This window comes from Ruditapes philippinarum, unplaced genomic scaffold (genome assembly GCF_026571515.1).
Source record: "Ruditapes philippinarum isolate M1 unplaced genomic scaffold, ASM2657151v2 ctg3887_1_1_1_1, whole genome shotgun sequence".
In the NCBI taxonomy this organism is placed as follows: Eukaryota; Metazoa; Mollusca; class Bivalvia; order Venerida; family Veneridae; genus Ruditapes; species Ruditapes philippinarum.
This window is the reverse complement of record NW_026851896.1, coordinates 46,115-60,823: the sequence shown is the minus strand read 5'-3', so window position 1 is coordinate 60,823 and position 14,709 is coordinate 46,115. Positions and strand designations below refer to the sequence as shown.

Here is a 14,709-nt window from a genome sequence, read left to right as displayed (position 1 = left end):
GCCTAATGCTCTTCGGCAGTGAAAAAACATCTTCCTTCTATATGATTTAAAACAAATGAGATTAACCGCTCTGAGCGTTCTCTTTTTTCACGTACAAAAAGTTCAGAAATACGACACACCAAAATCATTTATAATTATCAATACAAGCTATTGTTTCAGAATCACAAATTGTTTTAATTCTACAATAAACGTCCAGAGTTAATCAACTAAAACAAGAGGTAAATCTTATTTTGTCTTGATTTGTTCCAGGAAAATTAAGGTACGTATGAGTAAAGTAGAGTTTAGTTGTTTATGCAAACTATAATGCATAAGTGGCGCTTCTTATGACAAACTGTTGTTTTACATTAATCGAACCTAGCTTGAAACAGTATTTCTAACTTTTTTGTCATATTAGGCAAGTATACAGGCAATTCAAATTAAGTATTGATTGAATTTCTTCTTAGGTGGAAATAAACAGCTGTTCGTCAATTTGTAAAAAAAAAAAAATTGATTGCAAAATAAAATCCTAAATAAAGTCTGGTAAATTTTCCATATGCTTGACCTGAGAAATGCGTATCTTAATTTAAATGCACCGTGTACGCTATTTAATTTGTGACGTCATAAGAAAGTAACAAACATGCAAAGGAATATGATATGTTATGAAGTAATTTCATCAAATGGTTTTTAAAGAGGCATGCTTTTCAACGTTCATGCGCTAAAATCTAAAAAGAAAATAATTTTATGAAAATTTGAAAGTAGCAACCAGTTTACTTGAAAACAAAACACAAGCATTGATATGCTCTAAAATGCTTTAATTACAAAGAGAACCAATGTATTGTTATGTAATGAATGTATTGTTGGACGAACTGTTTATATATAATGGAATAACACACATTCTATTGTTAGTTAGCATTTATTTTGTTTAATTTAATTGGTATTTTAAAAAGCTATAATCCTGTCAATGGCTTGTTCTCTTGTGCTTTTATGTCTTGCAAATTATAATTTTATGTTCAAACCAAACAATTTATGTGAAAGTTTTTCTGTGTGAAAAAGATAGAAAATGTCATATTTAATCAAATTATAAACAAATTTAAACAGTTTTAAAATATTTTCTCTGTCAGTGAGGTGTTCAATTAGACATGTATTTACTGAACAATCCAAAATATGTTACATTTAATAATTCTTGCACACATTTCGTCATCTTTTATGAAAAATATTCTTTTGTTTTGTTGTTTTTTGGTTTCTGTGATTAAACCATTTCAGACATATCCAACTTATCATTTACAGATGCGTCAATGTAAAGTGTTTCAGCCAAATCGCCACATGATTGGTTGTTGTGAAAATTTGAATCCAATAACACGTTTTCACCGTGTGTTCCTTCTTTCTTGTTTTTGTTAATCATATTAAGATATAATAAGTTTATTGTTCTGTCCGTTTTCCTTCTTATAGTTAATATATTCATGTGTGTAAAACATATAATTTTCTCTTTGATTGCCTTCCGAAAGCAACTATGTCTTGCCACATATATAATAGGGTTCCAAATAATTGAGCATTTAGCAAACACAGCTGGGGCTACTTGTGACCAAGCAGGAATAGATTCGTAGTTTCCCAAAGCTGACCACATCGACACAACAGAGTATGGCAGCCACGATAAAATAAAAGCACCTGAAAATAAAAGAATTCTAGAGAATAATTTTGATGATATGCCATATTAATGGAACATGATTTTATGCAAAAAAGTTTAACGTAAATAATATTCTCTTGGTATATTTAAAATGCTTTATTTCTGTAATTTAAATACAGTTTTATATTCTATATGTTTGTAGACAAAGTAGCTCACCAATCATTAAAAATAAAGTTACAGACACTTTCTTGTCTCTACTTGACCTCCGAACCGACTTTTTCCGTAAGTGTTGATGGAGAGACTTTTCTTGATATATCTGTAAATAACATAACAATTTTTTATTGCCATACAAAATTGCCTAAGTTGACCATAAATAAGACAGGATTCAATTTCGCAATGGAAGCTCGGGAATCCTTTGAATCAATTATTTGAAACATAAGACAGGAATATATAAATGATACAAAAAGCAATTAAAAGACGTTAATAAGTTTATTACTAAAGTATATTTCTTTGAAAGGGTGATAAGAACATACGAGCCTATTTGGACGTTGGTACCATTAAACTTGTTGATTAACGGGTAATAAAATATAAGATTCGTAGGTCGTTTTTTTTACAATTTTTCTTCCCATAAGCATTCCATTGGTGTCAAGATTCCTTACTCTCTCACCCAATCACTTGCGTAAATAGCAAATTAAACTTTCGGAGATAAAATCTCGAAGCCATGCATTGTTTTAACAGTTTTTGTTTTTCCAACATTCATGCGTCAGAAAGTCATATGTCACAATTCGGGATTCGTTGATATCTGTGAATATATTTACATGCTCTAAGATATTAGATACTGGGGGATTGTAACCGTCAAGGAAAAATAACTGAAAACATTTTAGTTCAATCGATCACATATAATTGCCAATTACAAGCCATAAACATTTTCAAAGATAATTGGTCAAAACACAAGCGTGTGAACGAACAAAACTTTTTCATTCCTGATACTTCTGTATGTTCATTCGCAATTAACGGTTATCATTTCGCCAATTTACAAATTGTACAGGTACTATTGTGTAACATGTACATGTAATCTAATGTTTTTTCCTGTCACTGTTAATGAAAAACACACAATTCTGGATGAATATCAAGGTCATTTGTTATTTGAAAGTAATGTTTTATCTTCCACGTACATATATTTTTTCCAATATTGTAAATTGATCTGAACAAGGTTGTAAATGTAATGCCATTAAGTAAATATATTCAAAGTGTAAAAAAGAATGTGTGTAAATAAGGTAAAGGGTAATGCATACAGAAAAATATGTATGAAATGTGGTACTCGCGTTCCTACGATGATTACTTGTTTAAATGTTTTTAAGAATCTACTCTATTTCAGATTTACAAAATGTTTGAAAGATATAACACCATATATAGCATTTAGTTTCCTAATTTAGACCGATATATGCTCTGCAATACTTACAGATTTGCCGGATTGCGGCATTTTTTAATCATATTTGAATCGTAAAATGATTATATTTTGAAGGTTTATGGATACTTGTGATGTATTTGAAGTGGGCTGAATATTCTTATGATGCAAATATTTCTAAGGAATTGTTATTCACTGATACAAATTTTACATGGACATCTTCTTTATTCATTTTTATGCTTTACGTTAAATTTTACTTAAAATTTGTTGAACATTCTACAGAAGTCATTTCAAAATACTAAGGATATCTATTTTCAATATTAAGATTAAGCAGTTGTTAAAAGTAAATTTGCTTCAATAACTTACCGTCCAGGCAATACTTGTATAACCAAAACCAATTATGAATAGTGGAATAAACCAGCCAAATGTGAGCAAACTGAATGTATATGAAAGATGATTATTGTCTTTTATTTCCCAACTGACAGAACATGCTATTCCTTTAATTTCCTCTTCATAACTTGACCAACCGACAAGTGGTCCTAAAGCCCACCCGAAACCAAACAGGAACGAAGTTGTAATTGTAAGAATACTCCGACAAAACGAATTCGACAGTTTTCTGCTACATCGTACTATAATATAGTAACGATCTACTGCTAACGAGGTTAACAAAGCAACTTGAGATATTCCTAGAAAAGTTGTAATGAAGGCATAATACTGGCATGAACTATATCCAAATATCCAATGCTTACTAAAACTAGATGCAACAACAAGTGGTACTCCTAAAATAGCTTGCCCCATGTCACTGATAGCAATTCCGACAATGAACAAGTTATCAACTGTACGTATTTTCCTATTCGTAGCGTATGTATAGATTACAGTAAAATTTTCCAAATTTCCCAGAATCATTATAATAACCATAACACTACCAATAACGTTATACATTGTATAATTTGTAAATTAATTAACAAAAACATTATTGGTTAAATTCTTGCTCAGCAATGAAAAATGTAAATTAACCAATAAGTACATGATTCAGCTTCACTAGTAAAAACATAAGTCCAATATTGAGCAAAACTGACGCAGAAGAAGTCTTCCCCAGCTTTTATAGGAAAACCAGCTGCCACATCAATCACAGAGTAAAATGAAATATCCAATACACCTTCAGTATGTTTTATTCTAAACTTTTCTCTTGAAATCGTTTTCGAATTAAAAAAATCATTATTCCACTGTATAGTCATATCCTTATCATTAAAATAAACTGTTAAATATTATAGTAAATACGTCTTGTCCGTCCGTGCAACTCAAACTGAAAAGCTCATCGAACGAATCGGGATTTAAGAGACCGTTTCTTTGATAATCGGCCGTTGCTAAATTCCTCCTTGATAAATGATCTCAGTCATTGGACCCAATTGACATTTGTCTGTCACCGCTGATCCGGATATCATGTCGGTCACTTGATACCAAAAAAGCAATTCCTTGTTAGATAACTAAAGCCGTAGAAGTATAGGTTGATCGATTATCTAAACAATACTAAAATAGTTTTAATTCAACAAGATAAACAAACAACTGTTTAACAATTTAAGTTACCCGACTTGATTTGTCTAGGTATAAAATACATAAATACTGTAGAAAGTGATTAACATTTAATATATGAAAATAGTACGCATATTTTAAATTGTTAAGGTAATAAATCCATTCACTCCTTCAATATCAATGTATATTTAAATGTAACATTAACTATTTAAGCATTAGTTATAGCTATAAATTGCGAAACTCTAAACATTATAGAAAAGTATTCAACTCAACATATAGTGAAGAAATACTTATAATTTTACAAGAAATATTGCGTTGTTTTGTTTTCTCGATCATTTCTCTTTCAACTACTTTTATTTGAGAAAAGTATATGTCTCTATTTAATCGTTACTTATATTGCAATTTTACAATTGAAATCATAAGTGTATATTAGATAGATATTATTTTTTGATTGAACTATAAAACTGTGTTCACCGCTACCTAAATTAATGATACATATTTTCTCACATTGCAGAATATAATAAGTATTATGAGAAAACACAAATGGACAAAAACATATGAAGAAACATATGGCTGCAGATATAGTTTCCAGTTAAACGCTCATATTGTGTTAATTTTAGCTGCAATTTACAGTAGTCTTATTATAACAATGCACATTTACTTCTATTTTTTTATTAATGTTCAGCTTCACATTTAACAGCAAAATTAAACAGCTTTTTTATTAAAAAATAAAAATTATATTTAAATATATTATCATTGTATAATGATACCCAATGATGAAACATTCTTTTTTATTCGGACAGGAAGACGGTTTAATATTTTTTCAGTAGCAGACAGAGACCTACACGTATATTGTTTGAATTATGTGCATTCTGTACATCTTAACTAAGTTACAAATGTAAAAAAATCTGTTTATCATTTCCTTAAAAAATGATTCAAAGTCCTCTTAAGAAAATTAATTGCGTGAAACAGACATACTCTTCTGTGCATCGCATTTTATATAAAAACAGCTATTGACGTGAATTGGATCTGCCTTGTTTTTCAAAGTATTGTTGTTAGTATTGATGATTTCAGATCCAAGTAACTACAAATTTAATTAATTGGTAATTGTCGGGATGTATTTCTGTATAAATAATGAACCTGTTTATAAAGTCTTTCTTTACTTGACTCTACCATCTTCTTAAACTTTCATCTTGATTCTCCTAAACTGACAGTTCCAACACAAGAAACTGGGACAACTGGTTACACTCAATAGAAATTCTGTCCATATTGCATATTTTATATCTTTACAGTAAGTTACTGCGACTGAACTATTTTCTCTAAAAAATGACTTTATAGAATCTATTGTTATAATTTAAAAGTACAATCGGACACCTGGTGTAAAGTTTGTACTTTTCATTATTCACGTTGTACTTTTTATTATTTTTTCCTCCAACGTCTGGCATATGCATGACATTAAAACAATATATCAACATAAAGTGATACAGTATTCACTGTTATGATTGCTAAAAGCATTAGACAACTTTATTAATTAAAGCTGATGGTAAATTATCTGAATTGTTCATGCTACATAGTATTAAATTGATCATCAACTTGGTTTGACGAAGTAAATAGTCAGATATATCAAATATGTCATATCATGGCTAAATTAGCCTATGACACGAGACCATTGCATGTGGTTTATATAATTTATGAAATTCAATATAAATACAAGAATATATGTTTAACGCTTAATATTAAAATTGTTAATGGTTAAAAGAAACAAACGAAAGAAAAAACAATACGATTGTGTATCTATTGCTTATCTATGAATACTTTTAAATTGTTTTTCGTTTTTAAGCAAAACAACCTAGAAGATATAGAAGATAGTAATATAGACTATAGTATTAATAAAAAAAAACTTAATGAATAAATTTCCTTTTAAAACATCTGTAACGGTGATATGACACTATTTCTTTAAATCTATCATTTGAAATATAAGGAGTTTTATAAACTACTTAGGATAATTACTTATAATTCAATTAATTAATTTCTTTTTATGTTTATTCTTTTCAAAAACAGTATGCGTATGTGTATGTATTTGACATTCAATTTGGCCTACAGAGATTCATTGAATACAATACTATAACAAATGTTAACTATTCTACACAATTAACAGTTTAACATCATTCATTTACTTTTAAAGTAAACAAAACTGTAGATCCTGTGTTAAGGTGTTAGGGGCTCTTTTTATCTAATATTAGTTAACAGTTTAAACTGTATACTTTGTGAATGTCTAACTATAACAGAATCGGTGTTCCTTTTGGAAGTTTGTTCCTTGTTTCCTAGGAGTTTGCATTACAACGACTAAATAAATATGAATAATTGCAAATAGTTGATCCTTTAAAAGTATATGAATAGAGTGATGTATAGCATTTGTCATAGAATTCCATAGTTTTTTTATGGAAAACTGCATGTTTATTGGAATACTTATTTGTGTAATCTTAGGAGCAAAAAATAAAAATAAAAATTAAAACAAACAAACACAAGTCTTTGAAACTGTTATATTTCAATTGACTTGAATAATATAATAAAGATGATATAAATGCTCTTTTTACAGCATCTTAAGAGTTATGTTATTTCTTTATAAAAAATCAAAGCAATTTAGCATTCATTTCTTAATAATGATATTATTTTAACATCGATGGTTTTTGTGTTAAAATATGAAATTGATTTTTCAGCAGTTATATTACTCGTTTTATTCTTAAATAGACCAAATTAAACATTTAAACATTTACTATTTTCAATTTTGTTTAGATTATAGCGAACACTAAATACATCAACTATGCTTTGGAAGCTATAGCCGTGAATATTTTGAATTTTATAGGTATTAAATTTAACTTCTTATTAATTACCAAAGTATACTAGATAAATTATTCTTTCTATGGATTTTAATTATGTGTTAAGTAGAAATCGGTCACTTTAGAATAAACGATTTTGGCATTGACAGAATACTATTGATATTGAAAATGAGTACCATTTCATTCGTGTCCGTCTTACAAAGGCATCCGTGAGATGAATAAGTGTACATGTGTGAAAATTTACCCAGAACACGTATAACAATTATTTCGTTAGCAAGAATTTAACACAAACAAATCTTGACGAATGTAAACAAAACACTTTCAAAAATATAACAAATTATTTAAAGGAAATTAGTGCCTCAAAAGTTGTGGCAAAAACACTTCTTATGAAAGCATGGAAGTGTTCACTTTTCACTATATCAGTTTTGTGAGTAAACGTACAAAATGTAAAAACAATGATAGGGAAATACGTATGTCCGGAAAAAGCGTCACTTATAAAAATCATCTAAATCAAGCTCACCGGCTATAGCACATCTAAATTTCTATATAACATACTATCCGATTCTTTAAGCTCTACAATTTAGTATTGTTTGTTTGTTTGGTTGATTAGGTTTTACGTCACATCGACACAGTATAGGTCATTTGGCGACGTTTCAGCATTACTGGCGGGAGAAAACCTCAGGTGCCCTTCCGTGCATTATTTCAGACACAAACATGCGCCTGAGTAGAACCACCGACGTTCAGTAAGCTAGCTTGATAGCTTCCACACATGTAAGAATCCAAAGTCCCTGTCGGGATTCGAACCTAAAGCGGTGAGGGGCAAGTGGTTTGAAGTCAACGACCTTAACCGATCGGCCAACACGCTCCACTATTTAGTATGACAGCTGTATAAAAGTTACAATATGACATGTTCGTACCATTCCATGATAAGTGACAAATGTTCTATAAGTGGACGAATGTTTGTGCCTTTAAGGAGGAAACATTAGGAAAAACAAATCAAATGGAATTTAGAAATAGTTTAGCGGTTATGTAGCGTGAATATCACAATCAACAGGTCAAATTACATGCAACATATCCAAAGGTTGATACTACTATATTCAGGAAGAAATACGGGACAAGACCAACTAGATAAGACAACAAGGAATGAAGGGAAAATTAATGAATATGAATGTAAAATAGCTTTATCAGAAATGAAAAATAATAAAAGTCCAGGATCTGATGGTTTAACAGTTGAATTTTATAAATTATTTTGGAATAGCATAAAAGACTATTATCTAGCTTCCATTAATTACTCTTTTGATACTTCAAAATTAACAACACTTCAAAGACAAGGAATAATATCCCTTATTCCTAAACCGGATAAAGATCTTACAGATATTTCAAATTGGAGACCAATAAGCTTGCTCAATGTTGATTATAAACTTGCAACAAAAACAATTTCAAATTGAATAAAAAAAGTTCTGCCGTCTATAATAAGTTTTAATCAAACTGGTTTATGAAAAATAGATATATTGGTGAAAATGTAAGGCTGATTTTTGAAATTATTGAACATCTGCAGAAAGAAAATAAACCGGGTTTATTATTCTTTGCTGATTATGAAAAAGCATTCGACAGTCTAAGCCATCAATTTATATTTGATACACTGGATAAATTTAATTTTGGAAAAGATCTTATAAAATGGGTTAAAATCTTTTATACTGATATAGCAAGTATAGTTATCAATAATGGACATTTTTCAGAGTCTTTTAGTATAGAAAGGGGTGTACGTCAGGGATGTCCATTATCATCTTCATTATTTATTTTATGTATAGAAATATTATCAAATTTCATAGAAAAAGATAGTGAAATTAAAGGAATAGAAATCGCGAACAAAACAATAAAGCAATCCTTTTTTGCAGATGATGCAACATTTGTTAATGATGGATCAGTGAAGTCTTTTGAAAAACTTGTATATGTCATAACGGAATTTAGCAAAATCTCTGGTTTAAAACTTAATACAAAAAAATCCACAGTTCTACGAGCGGAATTGCTCACAAAAAGTGATATAGAACATTGTAAATATAAAAAATTCAATTGGACATCTGATTCAGCAAAAACTCTAGGTATTCTTTTCTCGTCTAATTACAAAATAAATACAGATATAAATTTAGAACCAAAACTAAGAAACTTTTTTATTTGCTTAAAACAATGGCAACACAGAAAACTGACCCTTATGGGTAAAGTGATGGTAATAAAACATTTGCCTTACCTAAACTGTTGTATCCATTTTCAGTTTTAGAAAACCCATCAAGTAATAAGATAAAAGAAATAATTAAAGCAATGTTTTTGTTTCTTTGGGATGGCAAGCCAGAAAAAATCAAACGTAAAACATTAAAACTTAATGTTAAAAATGGTGGTTTAAAAATGATCGATATTAATAATTTTTTAAATGCAGTAAAGGCAAATTGGGTCAAACGATATATAAATGAGGACAATAGAGGATTATGGAAACTTTTTATAAATCAAAAGATAAAACAGTATGGAAATGACCTTATATTTGACTGTAATCTTTCGAAATCAGATATCAATAAGCTTTTTCCTCATAATTCATTTGTAAACAATGTGCTTTCGTCATGGTTTCATATTCAACAAGAACACAATAATAAAAAAGATAACCTTAAACATATAATATGGAACAATTCGAATATTAAAATTGATAATAAATTGGTGTACTATAAAACATGGCATCAAAAAGGTATTCTATATTTAGAACATCTATATGATTATAGGAAAAATGAACTCTACAAATTTGAAGACCTTAAAAATATCTATGGTATGGAAAATGCTGAGTTTTTAAAATATTACACGCTTGTGAATAATATACCAAAAGGATATCTTGATAGTCTGAAATCTACAAGAAATTATAACGAAGTACAAGATACACTCCTAAATAAAGTTAAAAAATCAAAATCTACAAATAAGCTTTTATATAATATTCAACTTGAAAATGATGAAAGGTTCAAAAATACAAATGAAGAGAAATGGGAAAAAGAAATAGAAACTGAGCTGGATTGGCAAAAAATATATATGGTTCCATTTAAAAGTACTACAGACGTGTCATTGAGAAATTTTCAATACAAATTTATTCATAGACTTATTCCAACTAATACAATGTTATTTAAGTATAGCCTTTGTAATTCAAATCTATGTGATTTTTGTGGTAGCAATTTAGAAACGCTTTACCATCTTTTTTGGGAATGTACTATTGTACAAAATTTATGGTCAAAATTACATTCTTTTCTTTTATCAATCAATATTGTTTTCTCATATAATTTAGAAACAGTGTTTTTTGGAGAACTGAAAAACAATATTAATAGTATTTTAGTAAATTATATCATCATACTTATGAAATATTTTATCCTTAAAATGAAATACCAAAAGCATGAACCAACTTTTGATATTTTCAAAAACTTTTTGCTATTGAGATTACAAATTGAAGAGGAAATTGCTTTTCTAAATGATAACGTTGAATCACACAAACAAAAATGGGGTAACTTGTTTAACGCTCTAACATACAAACCAACAGTAAGAGAAAGTTAAAAATATTTTCAAAACCATAAAACGTAAGAAAATTAATTGAAATTAGCTCGCTTGTTCCTTTTTTTTGTCTCTTTTTTGTGATTGTATGTATGTTTTGTATGTATGTAGGAAAAAAGTATATTTTTGAATGTCTGTGTGTATGTTTGTGTATGTATATTTTCTCTGACATTTTCTTTGTTGTTTTTTTTTCTCTCTCTTTCCTTATTTTTACACCAAATAATGTTAAATACTTTTGAATATACTTCAAAAATCCTTCTTTTTTTCATTCTCCCTTTCTCCAAATAATATTAAAAAGGTCTTTGAATATACATGTACTTTAAATTTTCAGTCCCTTTATCTGAAATACTCTTTCTATTATTCAAAATGAATAAATATATAGTAGAAATATGGAGTAAATGGATGTTTTTCATACTTATGTAGTTTTTTTATTTTTGAAATTATAGGTATGAGTCTATGAATTGTATGTTAATATGTATGTTTGTATTGTTATACTTCAAATATCAAATAAATGAAAAAAAAAAAAAAAAAAACAACAAGGAATAGAAAACAACACTAAAACGACAATAACGCCGTGCTGAATGATCGCAAAAAACGTCGCTATAACATCTTTGGTAAGATAGATATACATGACTATGTTTGACGGCTTAAACACCGCATGGACTCGTTTTTGACGTCGGAGTGTCTATCATATATACAGCATTGTTTCAAGTACATATTATTTCTTGTCTTACGATCTTAAAGATTGCTTTTTACAGAAAGATAAAAAGATAAAAAAAGTATGCGTTATACCGTAAGAATTAGGCATATCCGTTTACAATGATAGAAATAATGAAAAAGGTGTATAACTTTGAACGTTTGATGAATAACTTTCAAGACTGGATAAGAATGAAGCAAAGGGAGGCGTCACTTCTAGCATTAAGAAAATAGGCACCAACCTGGAAATATTCTCTTTTTGATTTTCAGATCGTACTTCATAGCATCGAATCAATCTTTATGACACTTGACATAACTATTTTGCTCGGTTGCAATAAATTTTCTCCGGAGGTGCAATAACACCCCATTTTTAAAGAAATAAATAAACATAATATTTTACAAATTTCCAATGTTTCGACGAGCATCTTTATCAATGAGTTTGCATTTATCAATGTTTTTTTCTAAATCACATTTAGCTCCGTTTTAAGCATTTGAAGATAAATTATGTGATTCATAAAATAAACAGCATACTTCTTGATAAAGAGGTTTTAACATTGGAGGTTGGTACATTTTGTGCAATAGATAGTTATTTATAATTGTTTCCGGAGTAGTTTCTAAGCAGAATATTATTTTAACTACTCAAATTGTGGTAAAGGATTAGCACATAAGACTTTTAGAATAAACGTTATTCAAATTTCATAAAAATGGAGTATTACTAGATATTAAAGTGGTCTGGTCTATCTATTATGTATTTCTCTCTAACGAATGGATAAGAATTGAATACTTAAATGTTTCATGTTTTATTTCGTCTCTAATTTCTATATCAAATATTTTAAAATGAATGAATGAATAAATAAATAAATGATTAAATAAATAAAAAATGAAAGCAAGCTAAAGATATCTTATCCATATATTTCCAGACAATTTCGGATTTTCCTTCAATGGTTTTTATCTATCAGAGCTCAATTTCTACAACTCTATTAATGCAGATGTGGCTCAGTCTGATAAAAGAGGGTTTTGCAAATACAATTTGATATTTGAAAACATCTGTATTGAGAAAGAAATGACAATCCTTATTATATAAAAAGGCGGTTGTTGATCACGTAACAGACGACATAAACCATTCAAGAATTATATGTAAAAGACAAGCATAGTATCTCGGTATATTGAAAAGTATCAAAACGTCGGAAAACATGATAGGTTACGTGTTTTATTTAACATATCAATTTTAATAACCAAGATTGCATAGAACAAAAAAGAGAAAAATAAAGTACACTTATCATGTAAGAATGTATTCTTTCTTTTCGGACAAAAAAAGATCTGACATTCTAGATAAATGATTCTAATTAACTTCGTTTTGTATGCTATGGCTTGAATCGAGTCAATTATATAAGACTGCTTAATTGTTATTCAGCTTAGTCTCAGTAAAACATTTATATCTAACTAACTATTGTTCACTTATTAAGAATGGCTAATTCAATAAGATTTCACTATAATTGTAGACTCTGTTAATGGCGAACAGACCTTTCGGTATTTACTCCCCACTCAAAGTGATAAGTTTGTGATGGCATATTCAATACTGGATAAGCACAATGGGAAATGATAAAGCAAGGGTGATGATTAGTATGAAGTACTAGTAGCAGAAACATTTAAGTTTCTTTAAACTGACATCTTGTTAGCTAAACGGATGAAGTAAAATTTGAACTCATGTTTGATAGAAGTAAGTAAGTAATTATTGCAAACAAAGTTTAAATAAAGTCTGATAGTCTGATTTTGTTCAAACCAAGTGAAGGAAACGATTGCGTAAATTGACAGCTTCTAATAGAGTTTCTTTTCTCTTTCTGGACTGATATACTAAAATGACATCTTCCTTGTCATCGCTATAAGATAGACACGTAGAAACGGATTTTGGTCAGCCATTTGTTCAGTTACTGAAAGATATATATAAAGGGGACTTTGTTGAGGAATTTGAAATATGGACTCAATGCCTGAAACTTTGTATTTCTGTAGGATGAGACTTTTTTGAAAGATTCGGAACAGAAGTAAATAATCAGTCATAAAATCTGTGGTAAATTCAAATAAGATCACATATTGTGATGATTATATTCTTATTCCAAAGAAACGGAGTATTATTGGATATAGCAACCTATCAATCATGTCTTTGTTGATAATGTCCCATCTATAAAATTAATACTTATATCTCTTTTCCAAATAATTGTTCATTAAATTTAAACTGAAATAGAAAGCGCTATAAATCTTTCATCCGTATATTTCTAGATAATATCAGGCTTGCTTTATAGTTTGTTTTGTCGGAGGGAGGATCAATTTTGACAATACATATAATGCAGATGGGGCAGACAAACATACAGCTTTGCCAGATGCAATACAATCTTTCAGCACATCTGACTAGCGACAATAACTTTATATAATGATGTAACTTAAAACAATTGTTGATAACGTAGCAGACAATATAAAACATCCGACACGTTCTTGTAATAGACAAGCATGATTGATCGCCTTATCGGTGTATTGAGAAGTATAAAATATATCGACACACATGACAAGTTATCAACTGTGTACACGAAACACAAAAATAATGAAGAAGGCTGTATGAGATGTTTAAACAATATGTGTGTGACTACACTTTCAAACAGACATGACAGACAGAACATTGTTTCTTAAATTAACGTGTATGTGTGTATGCAAATTATAAACATCCAATATTGTGCCTATATATTGCCATCATTTCCTGAATTCGGATCAACAAGTAAACAAGCATTTCAAACTAAATATGAAAAGAATAATAAATCTTCAGTACAATGATCACATAAAAGTTCTAAGAACAAAAAAAAATCCCAAATCTTTGTTTTCTTTTCATAAATGTTTTAATATTACATTAAAATTATGATAAAATATTTTGAAATACTAAATAAATACTGATTTTTGTTTATTGTTAGGGTTGTTATATTGCATTGTCTCTATATATCCGCAGTTTGTATTAGATTCCATTAAAATATTAAACTGTATAGCTTCATTCGTGTTTCATTAAAAAA

General features: G+C 28.9%; 1 protein-coding gene across 1 annotated transcript; it reads right to left on the bottom strand.

Moving 5' to 3' along the window:
- Positions 1 to 786: 786 nt before the first annotated feature.
- LOC132742053 (visual pigment-like receptor peropsin) lies at positions 787 to 4,062 on the bottom strand. The gene is made up of 3 exons (XM_060730342.1): positions 3,378 to 4,062; positions 1,820 to 1,919; positions 787 to 1,644 (listed from the first exon to the last, which is right to left on the bottom strand). The coding sequence occupies exons 1-3, from the start codon at positions 3,951 to 3,953 to the stop codon at positions 1,229 to 1,231; spliced, it is 1,092 nt and encodes a 363-aa protein (XP_060586325.1). The 5' UTR covers positions 3,954 to 4,062; the 3' UTR covers positions 787 to 1,228.
- Positions 4,063 to 14,709: the final 10,647 nt, after the last annotated feature.

Coding starts and splice junctions, on each gene's coding strand:
- LOC132742053 (XM_060730342.1), bottom strand. CDS start 3,953: ATGTATAACGTTATTGGTAGTGTTATGGTTATTATAATGATTCTGGGA. Junction 1,920..3,377: donor ATACAAGTATTGCCTGGACG/GTAAGTTATTGA, acceptor TGTTATTTACAG/ATATATCAAGAAAAGTCTCT. Junction 1,645..1,819: donor AACTTTATTTTTAATGATTG/GTGAGCTACTTT, acceptor TTTTATTTTCAG/GTGCTTTTATTTTATCGTGG.